Source organism: Chelonia mydas, chromosome 12 (genome assembly GCF_015237465.2).
Source record: "Chelonia mydas isolate rCheMyd1 chromosome 12, rCheMyd1.pri.v2, whole genome shotgun sequence".
NCBI lineage: Eukaryota > Metazoa > Chordata > Testudines > Cheloniidae > Chelonia > Chelonia mydas.
This window is the reverse complement of record NC_051252.2, coordinates 6278249-6297832: the sequence shown is the minus strand read 5'-3', so window position 1 is coordinate 6297832 and position 19584 is coordinate 6278249. Positions and strand designations below refer to the sequence as shown.

General features: G+C 48.5%; 1 protein-coding gene and 2 long non-coding RNA genes across 3 annotated transcripts in view; 1 reads left to right on the top strand and 2 right to left on the bottom strand.

Moving 5' to 3' along the window:
- Positions 1-6066: 6066 nt before the first annotated feature.
- LOC102932892 (testis, prostate and placenta expressed) overlaps positions 6067-19584 on the top strand; it is a 19249-nt gene continuing 5731 nt past the window's right edge. Inside the window, exons 1-3 of the mRNA XM_007063277.3 lie at positions 6067-6143; positions 7831-8055; positions 13354-13415. Coding sequence (XP_007063339.3) covers positions 7833-8055; positions 13354-13415 — 285 coding nt within the window. The 5' untranslated portion in view covers positions 6067-6143; positions 7831-7832. The remainder of the gene's footprint in view (positions 6144-7830; positions 8056-13353; positions 13416-19584) is intronic.
- Positions 8035-9935, bottom strand: LOC122462569. Its single transcript, XR_006285208.1, has 3 exons — positions 9842-9935; positions 8898-9073; positions 8035-8174 (listed from the first exon to the last, which is right to left on the bottom strand). It is a non-coding gene; the product is annotated as an uncharacterized LOC122462569 (long non-coding RNA).
- The window catches only part of LOC122462568, a 19422-nt gene continuing 16578 nt past the window's right edge, over positions 16741-19584 (bottom strand). Inside the window, exon 5 of the long non-coding RNA XR_006285207.1 lies at positions 16741-17437. This is a non-coding gene — a long non-coding RNA (uncharacterized LOC122462568). The remainder of the gene's footprint in view (positions 17438-19584) is intronic.

Below are 19584 nucleotides of genomic sequence, written 5' to 3'. Positions count from 1 at the left end.
GCTAGAAAATGCATTAGATTTTCTTTTGTTTAATGGCTGGTAAAATAAGCGGTGCAGGAGGGAATGTATATTTTTGTGTCTTTTTGTAACTTAAGGTTTTGCCGAGAGGGATTCTCTATGTTTTGAATCTGATTACCCTGTAAGGTATTTACCCTCCTGATTTTACAGAGGTGATTCTTTTACTTTTTCTTCAGTTAAAATTCTTCTTTTAAGAACCTGATGCTTTTTCATTGTTCTTAAGATCCAAGGGTTTGGGTCTGTATTCACGTATGCAAATTGGTGAGGATTTTTATCAAGCCTTCCCCAGGAACGGGGGCGTAGGGTTTGGGAGGATTTTGGGGGGAAAAACGTTTTCAAGCGGGCTCTTTCCCTGTTATATTTTTGTTAGACACTTGGTGGTGGCAGGAATAAAGTCCAAGGGCAAAAGGTAAAATAGTTTGTACCTTGGGGAAGTTTTAACCTAAGCTGGTAAAAATAAGTTTAGGGGGGTTTTCATGCAGGTCCCCACATCTGTACCCTAGAGGTCAGAGTGAGGAAGGAAACTTGACAAGCTGTGTTTGTTTTTTTGATAAGCAGCCCCCCGAAACGGAGCTTTGAAACAGCACTGCCGCATCTGGAGTTCACAACCAAACAAGAGAGGACGCTTCAGCTGAAAGGCTTATGGGGAGTTTCCGGAGGCCAATCCGTGCGTAATAACGTTACTCCCCGTTTACGCTGGAGCGTCTCCGCCAATGCACCACAGCTGTTAATCCCCTCGGGGAGGTGGAGTACCAGGAGCACTCCAGCCAGGGAGTCCAAGCGCTCTACGTGCCTTGCCAGTGTGGACGGGGAGTAAGGTAGAGCACTCTGGGAGGCTTTATTGCAGTATAACATGCAAGTGTAGCCTCAGGTCACTTTTCCTTAGGAGGCTGGACCTGCCAATGTGTCTTTGACACACCCTTCTCCAGCACCTACAAACATGTCCCACCACACTGCTGGAACCTCAAGCGCCCAACAAAGCTGCAATTACACTCCCTTCTCATCAGAGGCTGCCATGAACATAAGATTGGCTATGCTGGGTCAGAGCAATGGTCCATCCAGCCCAGCATCCTGTCTCTGACAGTGGCCAGGTGGTTCAGAGGGAATGAATAGAAGAGGGAAATTATTGAGTGGTCCAACCCCTGTTGTCAGTTCCAGCTTCTAGCAGTCAGATGTTTAGGGACACCCAGATCATGGGCTTGAATCCCTGACCATCTTGGCTAGTAGCCATTGCTGGACCCGTCCTCCATGAACGTAGCTAACTCTTTTTTGAACCCAGTTATACTTTTGGCCTTCACAACATCCCCTGGCAATGAGTTCCACAGGTTGCATTGTGTTCAGAAGTCCTTCTTTTTTGTTTGTTTGTCTGTTTTAAACCTGTTGCCTGCTAATTTCATTGCATGACCCCTGCTTCTTGTGTTATGCGAAGAGGTAAATAACACATCCCTGTTCACTGTCTCCACCCCAGTCATGATTTTATAGACCTCTGTCATCTCCCCCCTTCGTCATCTAATTTCCAGACTGCACAGTCCAAGTCTTATTAATCTCTCCTCATCTAGAAGCTGCTCCATCCCCTTAGTCATTTTGGTCGCCCTTCCCTGGACCTTTCCCAATTCTAATCTATCTTTTTTGAGACGGGGCGACCAAACTTGCACCCAGTATTCAAGGTGTGGGCGTACCATGGATTTATATAGCGGCATTACGATATTTTTTGTCTTATTATCTATCCCTTTCCTAATGGTTCCTGATTCTGTTAGTTTTTTGACTGCCGCTGCACATTGAGTCAATGTTTTCAGAAAACTATCCACGATGACTCCAAGATCTCTTTCTTGAGTGGTAACAGCTCATTTAGACCCCATCATTTTGTATGTAGAGTTGGGTTTATGTTTTGCAATGTGTGCTACTTTGCATTTATCAGCATTGAATATCATCTGCCATTTTCTTCTCTGGCACTAGGGCAGAAGGCAGCCAGGCTGACCCAGCTCTTCCCCTCTCTCTGCTCCCCTTGCCAGCTAGCAGCCGGCATGGAGTGAGAAGGAGGCACCAGAGCCGCCTCGGTGCCCACTGGCAGGGAGGGGAGAGGCTAATGGGAACAGGGTGGGCAGAGGTTGGAATGCAATGCCACAAGGGTCGGGACCATTGGGGCATTGTTCGGATGGAGGATCCTAGAGCAGAGGGGTGGCTGTAGTAGGTGAGAAAGTTGGGGGAGAGCTTCCCTATTGTATCTTGTATACAGCTGCTCCCTAGGCTCCAGGGGTGTCCCTTCCCAAAATCTGCTCCCTCCCCCAGACGCCTACAGACTCCCTGTTTATCCCTGGTTCTCCCCACACACACTCCCCTCCCACCTGCACCCACCCCTTGAGGGGATGGAGTTAGTGACCGATTCTCATCAGGGGAAATGCCTCACATGGAGCTGCACAAAGCTGATCAGCTTCGGGTGCCTGAGTTTGGATGTGAGGGGCTAACTTCAGGTTGCAGAGTTTGAAAGTGCTGGCCACGGCCTTCTGCTGCGTGGCTGGGTGCTGTTCGCACTGCGGGCCTGGCTGTTCTGAGCACAACGGACGCCCTTTAGACACCCACCTAGCTGAGCGCACAGAGGCCCCTTTCAAAATTAGCTACTCCTAAAAGTGAGCATTTACCTTCATAGAATCCTAGAATATCAGGGTTGGAAGGGATCTCAGGAGGTCATCTAGTCCCACCCCCTGCTCAAAGCAGGACCAATCCCCAACCAAATCATCCCAGCCAGGGCTTTGTCAAGCCTGACCTTAAAAACTTCTAAGGAAGGAGATTCCACCACCTCCCTAGGTAATAAATTCCAGTGTTTCACCACCCTCCTAGTGAAAAAGTTTTTCCTAATATCCAACCTAAACCTCCCCCACTGCAACTTGAGACCATTACTCCTTGTTCTGTCATCAGCTACCACTGAGAACAGTCTAGATCCATCCTCTTTGGAACCCCCTTTCAGGTAGTTGAAAGCAGCTATCAAATCCCCCCTCATTCTTCTCTTCCGCAGACTAAACAATCCCAGTTCCCTCAGCCTCTCCTCATAAGTCATGTGTTCCAGTCCCCTAATCATTTTTGTTGCCCTCCGCTGGACGCTTTCCAATTTTTCCACATCCTTCTTGTAGTGTGGGGCCCAAAACTGGACACAGTACTCCAGATGAGGCCTCACCAATGTCCAATAGAAGGGAACGATCACGTCCCTCGATCTGCTGGCAATGCCCCTTCTTATACAGCCCAAAATGCCATTGGCCTTCTTGGCAACAAGGGCACACTGTTGACTCATATCCAGCTTCTCGTCCACTGTAACCCCTAGGTCCTTTTCTGCAGAACTGCTGCCGAGCCATTCGGTCCCTAGTCTGTAGCGGTGCATGGGATTCTTCCGTCCTAAGTGCAGGACTCTGCACTTGTCCTTGTTGAACCTCATCAGATTTCTTTTGGCCCAATCCTCTAATTTGTCTAGGGCCCTCTGTATCCTATCCCTACCCTCCAGCGTATCTACCTCTCCTCCCAGTTTAGTGTCATCTGCAAACTTGCTGAGGGTGCAATCCACACCCTCCTCCAGATCATTTATGAAGATATTGAACAAAACCAGCCCGAGGACCGACCCTTGGGGCACTCTGCTTGATACCGGCTGCCAGCTAGACATGGAGCCATTGATCACTACCCGTTGAGCCCAACAATCTAGCCAACTTTCTATCCACCTTATAGTCCATTCATCCAGCCCACACTTCTTTAACTTGCTGGCAAGAATACTGTGGGAGATCATGTCAAAAGCTTTGCTAAAGTCAAGGAACAACACGTCCACTGCTTTCCCCTCATCCACAGAGCCAGTTGTCTCATCATAGAAGGTAGGGTTGTCAGATCCTTCAATTCAGTGGGGTGGCACCAACTTACATCATCTCGGGATCTGGCACATTGACGTACTTTCTAGGGTTGTCAAGCAATTAAAAAAAATAATCTCGATTAATTGTGTGATTAATCGCGTTGTTAAACAATCATGGAATACCATTTATTTAAATATTTTGGGTGTTTTCTACATTTTCAAATATATCGATTTCAATTACAACACAGAATACAAAGTGCTCACTTTATATTTATTTTTATTACAAATATTTGCACTGTAAAAAACAAAAGAAATGGTATTTTTCAATTCACCTCATACAAGTACTGTAGTGCAATCTCTTTATCATGAAAGTTGAACTTACAAATGTAGAATTATGTACAAAAAATTACTGCATTGAAAAATAAAACAATGTAAAACTTTAGAGCCTACAAGTCCACTCAGTCCTACTTTAGCCAATAGCTCAGACAACCAAATTTGGGTACAATTTACAGGAGATAATACTGCCTGCTTCTTGTTTACAATGTCATCTGAAAGTGAGAATAGGCGTTTGCATGGCACTGTTGTAGCCAACGTCGCAAGATATTACGTGCCAGATGGGCTAAAGATTCATATGTCCCTTCATGCCTCAACCACCATTGCAGAGGACGTGCATCCATGCCGATGATGGGTTCTGCTCGATAACGATCCAAAGCAGAGCAGACCAATGCATGTTCATTTTTATCATCTGAGTCAGATGCCACCAGCAGAAGGTTGATTTTCTTTCTTGGTAGTTTTGGTTCTATAGTTTCCACATCTGAGTGTTGCTCTTTTAAGACTTCTGAAAACATGTTCCATGCCTCATCCCTCTCAGATTTTGGAAGGCACTTCAGGTTCGTAAACCTTGGGTCGAGTGCTGTAGCTATTTTTAGAAATTTCAAATTGATACCTTCTTTGCGTTTTGTCAGATCTGCAGTGAAAGTGTTCTTCAAACAAATGTGTGCTGGGCCATCATCTGAGACTGCTATAACATGAAATATATGCAGAATGTGGATAAAACAGAGCAGGAGACATACAATTCTCCCCCAAGGAGTTCAGTCACAAATTTAATTAATGCATTATTTTTTAATGAGCATCATCAGCATGCAAGCATGTCCTCTGGAATGGTGGCTGAAGCATGAAGGGCATACAAATGTTTAGCATATCTGGCACATAAATACCTAGCAATGCCAGCTACAAAAGTGCCAGGCAAAGGCCTATTCTCACTTTCAGGTGACACTGTAAATAAGAAGAGGGCAGCATTATCTCTTGTAAATGTAAACAAACTTGTTTGTCTGAGCGATTGGCTGAACAAGATGTAGGACTGAGTGGACTTGTAGGCTGTAAAGTTTTACATTGTTTTGTTTTTGAGAGCAGTTATGTAACAAAAAAACCCCTGCATTTGTAAATTACATTTTCAGGATAAAGAGATAGCATACAGTACTTGTATGAGGTGAATTGAAAAATACTGATTCTTTTGTTTATTATTTTTACAGTGCAAATATTTGTAATAAAAATTGATAATATAAAGTGAGCTCTGTGCACTTTGTATTCTGTGTTGTAACAGAAATCAATATAGTTGAAAATGTAGAAAAACAGCCAAAACTATTTAACAAATTTCAATTGGTATTCGATTGTTTAACAGTGCGATTAATCACAATTAATTTTTTGGAGTGACTCGCGTGAGTTAACTGCAATTAATTGACAGCCCGAGTATTTTCCTGTCCCCGGAGTGACACATCAGGTGCGGTGTCCTCTGTCTTCTAAGGAGCATAATTTCCTTTTAGCTTCCTGCACTGAACATGGGTTATTACACCTGGCACCGCTATGGGTGGATCTGTGGTGTCCTATGGGATCTCTGTGCTTGGGGATAGCTTTGGCTGTGGGGCAATGCTCTTTCCCCCGTCAGCGCTCTCCACTAGGGATGCTTTCTAATAGGTTGCAGCTACCCAGCCCTGTGACTTTTCTCCCTCTGCAAACAAACCAGCTCTTTATCAGGAAGCTACAGCAGCTGGCTGGAGGCTTGCCGGGCTTGGAACTTTCCTTTCAGCCAGGCTGCATGGGGGTCACCGGTTACCAGGTAACTGCAGGGACACTGCTCTGGTTACTTAGCAACCCTGCCCTCATCACCTAACAACTACTTATGATATTGGCTGCCTGTTGCTATGGGGAATAAGGGATCAGTAAACAGAATGACTGGAGTCCACCTCAGGCCTGAGACAGTGCGAAGGAAGCTGAGAAAATAGGTATCCCTTCGGTTTAGGTATTTATAATTATTTACTATTTATGCTATGGCAGCACCCCAAAATGTGCTAGGCTCTGTACAGACATTTATAGTCAATCCTAAAGCCCGGGTGCTGCTTTTCCTTTGCACTGTCTTTGTCGTGTCTTTCGACCAACCCTGCTCACAAGGGAAGAATCTAAGGTGTCCAGAAAAACTTGCTCCCTGCAGATCTAAAGAGAAAGACATCAGCCCCAGGATGTGCATTTCTCCTGGGAGTCAAATGTGGCAGTGCAGGGAAAACTCACAATGAACTCCCTGCCAAGTGCTTCCTGAATGCAGCAAGATGCACATTTCAGAGCTTCGCTCCTCCAAGTTCAGAGGGGTTAGAAGCCAGGATTTGAGTTCAGCTGTTTTTGGACCTAGGGGTCCGCTGGGAGGTGGTTCAGAGGTGGATATGAACTTTCCCAAAGTTTGGGAGTGATCCAAACCAGAGTGTTGATTCCGGTGGACCTCTGTGGGTGTGGTATGTGGGTGATTGAGTCGTTTGAGAGTGAGATCAGCTTACAAGAGAGACTATGAATCCTGAACCAAAATAGTACATTTAATGGTGTCCACGTTTTTCTAGGCGATTTTCACCATTGGTTTTACTGATCTCGGAGTAAGAGGTTTTCCATTGACTTTAACCAAGTTTTTCCCCAGCTTTGCAGATGAAAACAGGCTTCCAAGCTGCCATTGTTCTCTGTCTCTTCTTCTACCCCTCCTGCTTCAGAAACTCGGGGAAGTAATCTACAGTCCCTTTTTGCCTCATTTGTAGTCACGTGCCCTCCGCAGATCTGAGCACGTTGTTATTTCTGAAGTGCTGTGAGGGCCATGGCTCTTTACAGCTGACCAGGTCAGGTGCCAAACAAGACCGAAATCTGCCCTCCAGTGTTTTTCTGATTCCACTGCCATTGCAGTGAGCATCTTACAATTGACTTCAGTGGGAATCAGATCAGGCCCTTAAAAGTCATGAGTGGATCCAGTATAGACCAATACAAACAGAACAAAGCCAGGGTGGCTCCTGGACAGTGCAGCTGGAGCTATGGAGTCACATTAGCTAGGAAGCTGATCCCAGCATCCAGGGCAGCATAAGCAGGCATGAAGTGAGGAGTGGGCATAGGGCACAGAGGACGTAGTCAGGAGGGAAGCATGGGCGCAAGGCAGGTGTTAAGGTGTCTGTGTCTGAAGATGGGCACTGAAAAAGCACCTCAAAGTAGGAGCTGCTTCTGAGAATTTGATCCTGAGTGACTAAGGCCACTGCTGTCCTGAGACTGCGTGTACACCCGGCCCTGTGCCTTCACCAGGACTGCAAAGGGGTATCTGAGCTCAGAGCGTGGAATGTTCTAACAGGCCCTGTTTAATCACCTGCCTGGTATGCCTGCAGCCCGCCCAAGACCATTTGTGTTTTGAAGGGATTTATTTAGGGGCTCATGGAACACCCAACAAACATTCATTGGGCCATCTCCATTTGATAGGTTTGTGTATTGTTCCCTTTGCTATCATACCGGCAACAAAACAGGGAAACAAACCATGCCTCACCTCTAGGGGATAAACTGGACATCCTGTACACATCACGTTATCAGGACACACAGTCTGTCGGTCAGGATAGATGTATAGCCGTTAGCAAATAAGTGCCATGATTTTGCAGGTGTCTCTTTCATTTTGCTCTCTCTTTGGCCGTTTACAGCAATGGCCCAAGTAATTGATTTGGTACCATGGCCTGAAGATGGCCATCGTGTCTACACGGCCCCAGCTGTGTTACTGCCCCTGGACCCTAGGAAAGTCATGCTGGCTGGAGTAAAGGACAGGCTTTTCCACCCAGACCTGCCAACCTTACGGCGAATGGACATGGACTCAGCAGGGAACAAACTCCCAGATGAACATTCCAGGACAATCACAGCCTGCACCAAAGGTAATGCCATCACTGGGCTTTGATATACTCTCTTGGGGAGGCAATGTGGGCCTGTGGATAGTGCACTGGATGGGGCCTCAGGAGAATGGGTTTTATTGGTAGTGCTTCAGTTGGATCATCTGTAAAATGGAGAAAATGATCCTCACCCCCTTTGTAAAGCGCTTTGAGATCCTGGGCAGAGACGCGCTATATAAGGTGCTAGGCAGCACTGGGGCCTGCGGGCAGGTAACACCACCCTTTCTCAAGCGCTGACATTATCCTATAAAACAGCAGCTTGGCTTTCAAAGGTGCTGAGCCCCTACGACTCCTAGGGAAGTTACCGTGAGCTGTGGGTGCTCCGCACGTCAGAAAGGCAGGCCGCAAGGTCTCCGTCTACCTGCAGCCACTGGTAACCCAGAGCACTCTCGTAGCCTAGGTCACATGGACACTGCAGCGAGGCACGAATGTGACTTTCTTCGGTAATGTCATGCAGTATCTGGGCACTAGGTGAGTCCGGCATAACCCAAGGGACTCAGCTAAATACACAGCCTGCCCTTGACTACTTTACTGATACTTGTATGAAGCGTGCTACTGAGGAACAGACAGACCATTCTACCAACCTGTCTTCAAATTAAGATCAGGCTGGTTTCAATAATACAGCCCTCCCATCCCAGGGTAACTTCTCACTTGTACGCATGCGCTACCAAGCATGGCATAGCCCAGGGGTTCTACTGTAATCTTTGCCCTGGCTCTATAGAAAGATGATCTGAATCTAGATAATACTTAGGCCTGCCATGAGGGCAGGGGACTGGACTAGATGACCTCTCGAGGTCCCTTCCAGTCCTACACTTCTATGGGCTCACCTGAGGTTTGCAGAGCTGGGCACACCTCGTTGTCTTTAGGCTTATCCCTGAACCCAAAGCCAGCAGCTTTTCAGTTCTTTTTGGAAGATGAGACCCCGTGCCCACGCCTCGCAGGACAGACGTGGATTTCCGTCCCACAGGAACAGCCCCCATTCACTATCTGCGGTTCAGATTAGCTACGATAAAACCAGATGTGTTTGTCTTAGAAAAATGACAGAGGGGGAATCAAAGCAAGTAAAAGTCAAGCAGAATAAGACATGACTGTCTAGACTTCATAAAGTCTACCTAGCCAGGCCAAATCCCATAGCTAGCGTCTATTGATCAGTTCCTTTCATCTCGGCAACGGCCTAGATTGCTCTTGCCGGCAGCAGACTGGGTTCAGTCCGTTCCAATGCATGTCTCCCCTTGGCTAAGGCTTGTCCCCTCTCTATTTAGAGATTCCAGCTCCTTTGTTTTAGGGTGTCAAAATCCCTGGTTGCAATGTCAAACTTCCAGCCAAGCCTCCCTGCTCAATTAGCATGGAGACATTGCTCATTAAGTTTGTGATCCCTGCTCCCCTAAACTGAGAGCAGTTCCTCCCCAGTTAGCAGCTGCAGTGTAGTTAGCATATCAAAGAGTATCACCGCCTCTTAGACAGTGCCTTTGTTTTCCTGCCTGAATGAGTGGGGTAGCATATTTCCTTTACCTTGTCTATACCCAGAAGTTGATTTGAATCAGCTGAACTGAAATCAGTTTAAAAACTGATTTAGGGCTTGTCTACATGGGGAAATTTACCAGCATAATTATACAAAGCTCTATAAAGGGGTTAAGCGAAACTGGAAAAAGACACCTTCTGGAATAAGGGTGCCGCTTCACTCAGATAATCAGCACCTGGGTTAGCCTAGTCTGGGTGCGAACAGTCACATTACAAAGCCTTACTGCGTCCTCACTGGGGCTGAACTCACCTGTGTGTGTCAAAGACTCCTCAAGGCACATCCCATGGGTCTTTGTGCTGCAGAGCACTGAACTGCTCTCAGAGTAGCAGCCGTGTTAGTCTGTATCCGCAAAAAGAAAAGGAGGACTTGTGACACCTTAGAGACTAACCAATTTATTTGAGCATAAGCTTTCGTGAGCTACAGCTCACTTCATCTGTAGCTGTAGCTCACGAAAGCTTATGCTCAAATAAATTTGAACTGCTCTGTGAGTCTTTCCCAGTGAATTTGTGGACGAACTTAGAATCATAGAATATCAGGGTTGGAAGGGACCTCAGGAGGTCATCTAGTCCAACCCCCTGCTCAAAGCAGGGCCAACCCCAACTAAATCATCCCAGCCAGACAACTTGTCTGTCTTACTGGGCACAGGAGGGGCTTGTGGGAAGGCAATGGACAATGCTCGGCACCCGAGGGGTTTAGCCTGCATCCTCGCTGCAAAGTGGGCCTTACCAGACCACGTGAAAGTGGCACCCAGGTTTTAAGGTGTAGCCCAGGCTGAGGCAGCTAGCCTGGGTGGAAAGAGGCACTAGAGTTGAGTGAGAGGGTTTTGTGTGAGAGGGGGCTCAACACCCAGTGAAGAGCCAAGTGCTGCAAAGACATCCCGAAGAGTGTCCCCACAGGGAGTGATACTCCTCTAACTATAGTGATATAATTATACTTGGGATAGTTGTACTAGTGACTTTCCCCATGTACACGAGCCCATCATTTAACAGGCGCAAACCTCTGTGTAGACACACGTATCAGGTTACAGCTAGCTCTGTTGATGTAGCGTTGTGCCTGCCAGGCCTTGTCCGCTTGAGGAAGTTGTACCAATTTACCCCCAAAAAAGACAATCCCTGCCCACAGGGCAAGCTCACCTCAGGTTTTAATTTACAGAAAACAAATTAACGCTGCATTCAAACTAGCCACCAGGGTGTTAAAGTCCATACCATGCACACTCGTCCTGCACAGAGCCCCGAGGCCAGTGTCATCAAGGTTAGGCCCTGACCATGCTCTACGGGTTAGGGCCAGGACGGAGAGCTTTCTTTCCCTGCACTGGCTTCACCCTGACGAGTGACAGACTTTTTATCTGGCCTGCTGGGTCCTGATTGGCCCACGCCTCCTGCCGGGCTGATCATGGGAGGCCACTGGAGGTCTGAACTTGTGGCTCTTCTCTGCATGGGGGGTGCCCCAAGCTGGCTGGTAGCAAACACCTGGAACACCCCGTCACACGGCCCCAATGAGATTCTCACAGATTCATAGAGTTTAGGGCCAGAAGGGACCATCTAGTCTGATCTGTAGGTCACAGGCCATTAAATCTCATCCAGTGACCCCCCCCCATGTTGAGCCCAGTGACTTGTTTTGGACTACAGCAGCTCCCAGAAAGGCGTCCTGTCTGGATTTGAAGACAGCAAGAGCTGGAGAATCCACTACTTTATGTGCAGGCCAGGCCTGACACGCCATCTGAAATGCACTGTCCTTCTTGAACAGTGGCAATATGTTTGGACCAAGAAAGGCTCATCTTGTCACAGATGACATCATCCTGGGTCACTGTCAAGTGATCCTCCCAGTCAGGGGAGGACAGTCGTAGTGCCTCCTAGTGGTTGCAGATGTGAGCCGAGAATGCGGCTAAGAAGAGGGTGCACAGTGCGATTTCAGGGGGCCAAGCCTTCCTCTCTACACCAGCCGTCTCGGGGTGCACTTCCATTTGTGGTACCAAAGGGCGGGGGCTGCCTGTGTATCCAGGGGAAGGGTGTCATGCTCTCTAATCCTGAGGCCTAGTGACACAGAGCTGAGACCTCAGGCAGCTGCCTGCGCCCCGTTGCCACAGATCCTAGTGAGCCTCCCACTTGGCCTCTCACTAGGACTGTTGTGAGGGGGATCCTTCCGTCTATGCTCTGGATCCCCTGGTGGGTTCAAGCCCCTGTAGACCAACAAAGTCGAGCCACTGCCCCAATCCAGGAGTCACTATGCACACGCTTAGGGCACAAACGTTCTATCAGGCAGCCCCCTCCGCGTGCTGGGACCTGCCGTCCACGCCCCCCAGGGAACAGCGCTGACCCTTCGGACTCCCTGTCCTTAAACACACCCCCTTCCAGAACTCCACCCCAAAGGTGCAATTCGTGAAGCTTCTGCTTACAGTCTAACTTTCTCTGGGACACGCAGTAGTTGCTAAGCAGTCAATATGCGTACACGGTCCAGTCGAACACCTTTCTGTACCAAATAAAGCACAGGAGACCATACAAAGCGATCAAACATCCTAAAGGCAGTGTGTTACTCCCTGCTTACCCTCCCTTTGGCGAATCACCCATGCTCCACAAGGCAGGGTCAGTCCTCCGCCCCCTTGCCTGCCCTGCCCCTTGCAACAGCCTCCTTCATCTTAATCTGGTACAAAATGACCCTCTCCCCCCAGTTCAGTTTTCCCCAGTGAGTCCCTTTATAGACTCCTGCTGGGGTCACCTGCCGCTCTTGTTCTGCTTTTTGGTAATTTTCCACTTCTCTCAAGCACCCCCCAGATGATGTCTACAACAAACCCATTGTCCCAAGTTGTTTTACTTCCACCAGCTTGTCCAGCGCTGCTGGTCACTCACCGGGGTCCCTGGCTTGGCAGAGACACGTCACAACTCTGCTAACTCTGGGTGGATCCACACTAGAGGCTTTCCTTGACTGTAACTTCCTGATCCAACTTCATCAGATCAGCCCCAGTTCAGAATCAGTGCCGACAGAACTTCGCCTTCATCGCGCCCATCCATGCTAACATAGCCACTCTTGTTACCACCGCTGGAGGAGCGCCCGGATGGCAGGCTTCTGAGGCAGTCTAGCGCATAGAGGCCCTGTCTGTGCTGAAGCCTCAACACAGTTCCTGCTAAGCTGGTTTTTAACACTAGTATTTATTTGTAGTATTTCAGAAGAGTCTAGAAGCCCCAGTAAACATCAGGACCCAGTTGTGCTAGGTGCTGTATAAACACATAGTGAGATAAGCTCCTTGAACCAGGGAGTGTATGTCCTAAACAAAGACAGATGCAGCATGGGAGGGGAAACGGAGGGAAGGAAAGGGGACATGACTTGCCCAAGATCACCCAGCAGGTCAATGGCCAGGCCAGGCAGGAACCAAGGTCTCCTAGCCTGGTGTCATACCCACTAGACAACACTACCCCAGCATGGTTTAATCAGCAGAGGTGGGGCCAAACTGTTTTAAAGCCATTTTCTAAAGCCCCATTCAAAGTGTTCCATTGCAGGACTCCAGGGGTCACCCTTGGGAAATAGGATCACTCCTAGTTTCCAAAATATGTTCTAAAATAGTTTGGCCTTTTGCCCTCACTGGCTGGCCAAGCTGTGTCTGGAGCCAGTTCAAATGCAGTTTTCGAACAGGCTCCAAAGCCCAGTGCTTTGTCTTGGACACACTCCTGGGCCAAACAGGTGGGCGAGGCCAAGCCTGCTCTCCACTCTTTGGAAATGACCAAGAAGGCCACAGTTCTCATTTCTCTTCCTTCTGTTTCCTGCAGAGGATTTTGCCAACGCATCCTTCACTCTGGTAGGAGTCCCCAACAAGCACCTCTCATCGCTGGTGAGTCACTTCAGCCAAATGAAGCAGCATTATGAGGGACACTTACACATCTGGTGACTTTCTGTCTAGGTCCTGGCCTTCATGTAACCCACTTGTGCCTTCCCCTCCCTATAAGCTCAATCTTGAATATCACCCAGATCCACCTTTGCTTAAGCACTGAAGGACCTTCAGACATTAGCCAGCATCAGCTGTTTGCTCGGCCCTGTGCAAACAAATAAGGAACTACAGTCCCTGTTCCAAGGCACTTACAATCCAGAACAGGTACAGACAAACCAGCTCATGTCTACACTAGGATAATGTTCTTGAATTTGGCAATCAGTTTCCACCACTGGTTCGCAGCTTGTTCCCCAACTGGGATTGAAAAGAACATGGCTGCAACTAGACAGAGGCAAATCAGTTTCAATACCAGCTACAGAAACATGCCAAACACCTCCTTCCAACCAGGGCAGAGTAACCCTTCTGGCATGGGTGTCAAACCGATTGGTCCATTTGTTTTCAGCCCTGGTTGAAGGAAGATGTGGGGAGGGGACCTATGGCTGACATCCGTTGCCCTTGCCTATACTGGACTATTCAATTCTCCCACCATTGCTACCATCAGCAGCAGGAGCCTGAGTGTAGACAGGGCACCTGCGTCCTGTGGCATCTTAATCACCATGTTGGACCAGACCTGGGCAGGGTTAGATGACCGGTAGGTAAAACATCAGCAGGGGCTCCTGAAAAAGAAAAACAGTCCAACTCTAGGAGAATGGTTCACAAAAATATGGGAGGTGGTTATGACGGGAAAAATAATGCACCAGTTACATACTGCGCTGGGGTGTGCACCTGTGGTGGGATGTCTAAACCCCTCACTGGACAGCAAAGGGTTAAAGAGCAGTTCTGGGCTTGGGAGATCCCACCCCTGTGCCCTTGCAGACCATGCGCCAATTGGAGGCAGGGCTTAAAAGGGAGCCAGCGGCCGGCTCAGCTGGGGTAGGGAGGAGTTGCTCTGAGGGTGCCGCAGGAGGATGGAGCCAGAGCGGGAGAAGGCATGGTGGTGAGCGGCGGACCGGAGCTGGGTAGGCAGCCCCTGAGATAGCTCTTATGGGGACAAACAGCAGCATGCTGTAGGAAAGGTTTCAGAGTAGCAGCCGGATTAGTCTGTATCCGCAAAAAGAACAGGAGGACTTGGGGCACCTTAGAGACTAACCAATGTATTTGAGCATAAGCTTCCATGAGCTACAGCTCACTTCATTGGATGCATTCAGTGGAAAATACAGTGGGGAGATTTATATACACAGAGAACATGAAACAATGGGTGTTACTGTACACACTCTAATGAGAGCGATCAGATAAGGTGAGCTATTACCAGCAGGAGAGAGAGAAAAACAAAACACCCCAAACCTTTTGTAGTGATAGTCAAAGTGGGCCATTTCCAGCAGTTGACAAGAACGTGTGAGGAACAGTGGGGGGGAATAAGGCTTGAATAAAGACTGGGAGTGGATGTGTCATTACACAAACATGGGGGAAATAGTTTTACTTTGTGTTATGACACATCCACTCCCAGTCTTTATTCAAGCCTTATTTCGCCCCCCCCCCCCCCCCCGCCCCACTGTTCCTCACACGTTCTTGTCAACTGCTGGAAATAGCCCATCTTGATTATCACTACATAAGGTTTGGAGTTTGTCTTTGTGTTTTGTTTATTCTCTCCTACTGGTAATAGCTCACCTTACCTGATCACTCTGGTTACAGTGGGTATGGTAACACCCATTGTTTAATGTTCTCTGTTGATATAAAATCTCCCCACTGTATTTTCCACTGCATGCATCCGATGAAGTGAGCTGTAGCTCACGAAAGCTTAAGCTCAAATAAATGTGTTAGTCTCTAAGGTGCCACAAGTACTCCTGTTCTTTTTGCTGTAGGAAAGAGGGGGATAGGAAGTGACCCAAGGAGGCTGACTTGAGGTGCCCCAGGGTGGAAGATGCTGGATGGGCCCTGAGTTGGAACCCAGTCGAGCAGGAAGGCCTGAATCATAGAATATCAGGGTTGGAAGGGACCTCAGGAGGTCAGCTAGTCCAACGCCCTGCTCAAAGCAGGACCAATCCCCAATCAAATCATCCCAGCCAGGGCTTTGTCAAGCCTGACCTTAAAAACTTCCAAGGAAGGAGATTCTACCACCTCCCTAGGTAACGCATTCCAGTGTTTCACCACCCTCCTAGTGAAAAAGTTTTTCCTAATATCCAATCTAAACCTCCCCCACTGCAACTTGAGACCATTACTCCTTGTCCTGTCCTCTTCTACCACTGAGAATAGTCTAGAACCATCCTCTCTGGAACCACCTCTCAGGTAGTTGAAAGTAGCTATCAAATCCCCCCTCATTCTTCTCTTCTGCAGACTAAAGAATCCCAGTTCCCTCAGCCTCTCCTCATAAGTCATGTGTTCCAGACCCCTAATCATTTTTGTTGCCCTTCGCTGGACTCTCTCCAATTTATCCACATCCTTCTTGTAGTGTGGGGCCCAAAACTGGACACAGTACTCCAGATGAGTCCCCTACCCCTCCTACAGCAGTCACTGGGTGGTGGACCATGGACCTGAACCTGTTCACAGCTGCCCACACTGGCCCTGAGAGAGCTGAATTAGGCCAGGTGGGTCTAATCAGCCAATTAAGCTGCAAAGGGGGGAGATTTAGGCTGTGTGGAGAGTGCTAATTAGCGGGAAGCTCACCTGTAAGGGGACAGTCAAGGCTTCTGTAAAGCCAGGAGTCTGGTAACAGTGAAGGCTGCAAAGAAGAGGCCTGAAGTCTGTCTCCCGGAGCGGGGCACACCTGAGAAAGAGGTTACCTAGCAGCCTTAAGAGAGAGGGTCTGACTAGGAAGACTTCACTGGAGAATGAAAAGCTTGGGGAAGCATAGTAGGACAAAGTCCAGGGACGAGAGCGCTATGGTAGGTGTAGCCATAGCCCTTAACTACTCACTGTAGGGCTCTGGACTGGAACTCGGAGTAGAAGGTGGGCCTGGGTTCCCCGACCTCCACTGCAGAATGGCCGTGCTTGGGGCAGTGAATAGGAAGAATGCGGGAGTGACACAGGGCAGCGGGTGTGAGGCTGCCTGATGCTGCTTGGGGAGAGACACTTTGAAAGACTCCCCTGGAAGGGGGATCACAGTGTGAGCTGGCTGGAGAGCTGAGTCACGAAGCCACATTGCAACTCTGTGAGCAAAAGAAGAGCTGCAAAGGTAGAGGAAGAGAAAGGGGGTGCTGAACCAGGTGGAGCTAATCCCCAGCATTGCCAGGAGGTGCCACCCAGCCGTGTGCCCTGTGACACATACCCAGCAAAATAAAAGATGCTCAGATATTGTTACCATTTATTCAATACTCAGCGTACACTCACTTGCCCCAAAAAACAGCACATCTGTTCAATTTTTTTTGAATAGTAACATTTGACAGACATACCTGGTCTGTTAAATGTGTGTAATCAGAGATTTCAACCAAAAAAATCACACACAAAACCCCCCCAAACAATAGATGTTCTCCACTAAGATGAACCGCTGGTGGCAGAAGTTGGAATTTTTAAGGGGAAAAAATATCTAAGCCCTAATTCTCATTTGTACTAAGGCCACTTTTAGCTCTCCAGCAGCTTAAAGGGTTTTTCTGCTTGCTTTAAAACCCTTTTACACCATCTTAGCATAAATGAGATTCAGGGCTCTAATGTAGACACATTCTTGGAAAACTGGTGGTAAATATCCCTTTGTGATAAGGATATCAGCTGCCAGGAGGGGCAGGACTCATTGCTGAAAGGCTTTGGGGAAGAACTGTGTTGATAAGGGAGAGGAGGGGGAGAAGGAACAGTGGGATTGGAAGTGGCAGGAGATGAAAAGGTGTAATAGAAATTGTAAATACACTTGTTTCTTTGATATATTTGGCCCAGATTTCTCCTGAATGTGGGGTGTGTGGATCTTGTTCTCTCTCCGGGCACTGGGGGGCAGTTTGAGCTCAGTTTTGCTCCATGGCGCTCTCTCCCAAGGCTTAGCTTTCTCAGAAGCTAGTTACCTGCAAGGAACAAACAGAGATAAAGAGGAACTTGTTTCTAAGCTCATCCTCTAAGCAGGATTTCCCTATGCCCCACTTCCCGTCAAAGTTGGATCCATCTGGCTTTTACTCCAAGCTCCGTTAAACTTCTGTTAAACTTCCGTCTTTCCTGTTTCAGAACAGGAGTGAGTAGCTTGCAATCACTTCTTATCAGCTCAAGCTCTGACTAGTTAATTCGGTTGCCTCTGTGTTTTTTGTTACCATGTGCCATAACTGTGGGGCCTGGAGATTAAGGCAGCAGGACAGTTTCTACAGGTACTGTTATCTGAGGATTTTAGAAGCCAAAGTAAGCCCAGAGAGCAGCTATTCATAAAAAACTTTAGAGAGGTAAGCAATGGTGGTTTTGCGGTAGAAGAAGGTAAGGATTCTGGATTGCACCATAAAAAGCTGTTTGCAGTGAGTGAATTCACAGAGAATGCAGGCCCTCATTTCAGATGCTCAAACCCCAGCTTAGCCCCAGAAGTGGGATCATTTTCAGGGCGGGTAATATGATGCCAGTTATTAGACCAACATACGCTTTGCAATACCCCAGCTGACAGTCGTCGGGACAAAGGGGCTTCTCTTTGCATATTTGTTGGCCTATTCAAAGGCACTATGTTTTTTGTATTTGCATTGGTTACTAAAAGTACACATTTTCCCTATATAAAGGCCATGTGTGATGGGGTGGGCCGAGCATAGGAGCCAGGAACCCCCGATGTCTAATCCTGGCTTTGACACTGTCTGGCTTTAAGCATGTCACATCACTTCACAGTTCCTCAATTGTTCCTATTTGTAAAATGGGGATAATACTTTCCCTGTATCACAGAGTTATTATGGAGATTGATGTTACTTGACAGTTCTGTAGCACTTTCTATCCCAGGCTCCCAAATTACATTGCAGGCACTGATGAGTTGATCTGCATAAACCCTACAAGGTAAGTATCTATTAGCAACTCCATATCACAGATCGTGGGACTGAAGCACACAGAGGTTAATGAGACATAGCTATAGGGAGTCAGCAGGGAGTCACTAGCAGATCTCAGAGTAGCAGCCGTGTTAGTCTGTATCCGCAAAAAGAACAGGAGTACAAGCAGATCTGCTGGCTTCCTGTACTCTCCCTTGGCCCAGACCCTCAAAGGTGTTTAGCTGCCCAACTCCCATTGAAATCCTTTAAGGGTCTAGGCCCTTAAGTGCAAGATTGTTCTTCCTCCATTAATCAGATAAGGTTGACGAGACTTTGCCAAGTCTATAGCATTCTGATTTACACATATTTGCTGCATAAAAATAAGCCAACTAGCCAAGAATCTGGAGCCAGGCCCCTGCCAGGTGGATGTGGATCAGTCTGACTGTAAAAGGATACCAGAGTGAAAAGATGGCTCTGGATTTTCTACTTGCTGGCTGCAGATTAGGGGGAAGGGGAGACTAAATCAGGGGTTTTCAAAATTAGGGGGATTAAACCAGTAAATTAGGGGGACTAAACCAGTGGTTTTCAAAAAAAAATTTCTGGCGACCCAGTTGAAGAAACTTGTTGATGCCCGTGACCCAGTGGAGCTGGGGATGAGGGGCTTGGGATGTGGGAGGCGCTCAGGGCTGAGGTAGAGGGTTGGGGTGCAGGGGTGAATGCTGCAGGGTGGGGCTGGAAATGAGGGGTTCAGGGTGTGGGAGGGGGCTCTGGGTTGGGATGTGGGAGGGGGTCAGGGCTCTGGGGTGGGGCCAGGGATGAAGGGTTTGGGGTGCAGGGGATTGGGGCGCGGGATTGGGGCTTACTTCGGGTGGCTCCTGGTCAGCGGCACAGTGGGGGTGCAGAGGCAGGCTTCCTGCCTGTCCTGGCACCACGGACTGCGCTGCGTCCCAGAAGCAGGTCTGGCTCCTAGGTGGAGGCACGCAAGCAGCTCCATGCAGTTCTCACCAGTAGGCACCCCCCACCCCGCACCCATTGGCCAGGAACCGGCCAATGGGATTTTGGAGCCAGTGCTCGGGGCACGGGCAGTGAGTGGAGCCCCAGGGCCCCCCCACCTAGGAGCCGGACCAGCTGCTGGCTGCTTCCGGGGCACAGCGCAGTGTCAGAACAGGTAGGGACTAGCCTGCCTTAGCCGGGCAGCACCGCCGCCAGGGCTTTTAACGGCCCGG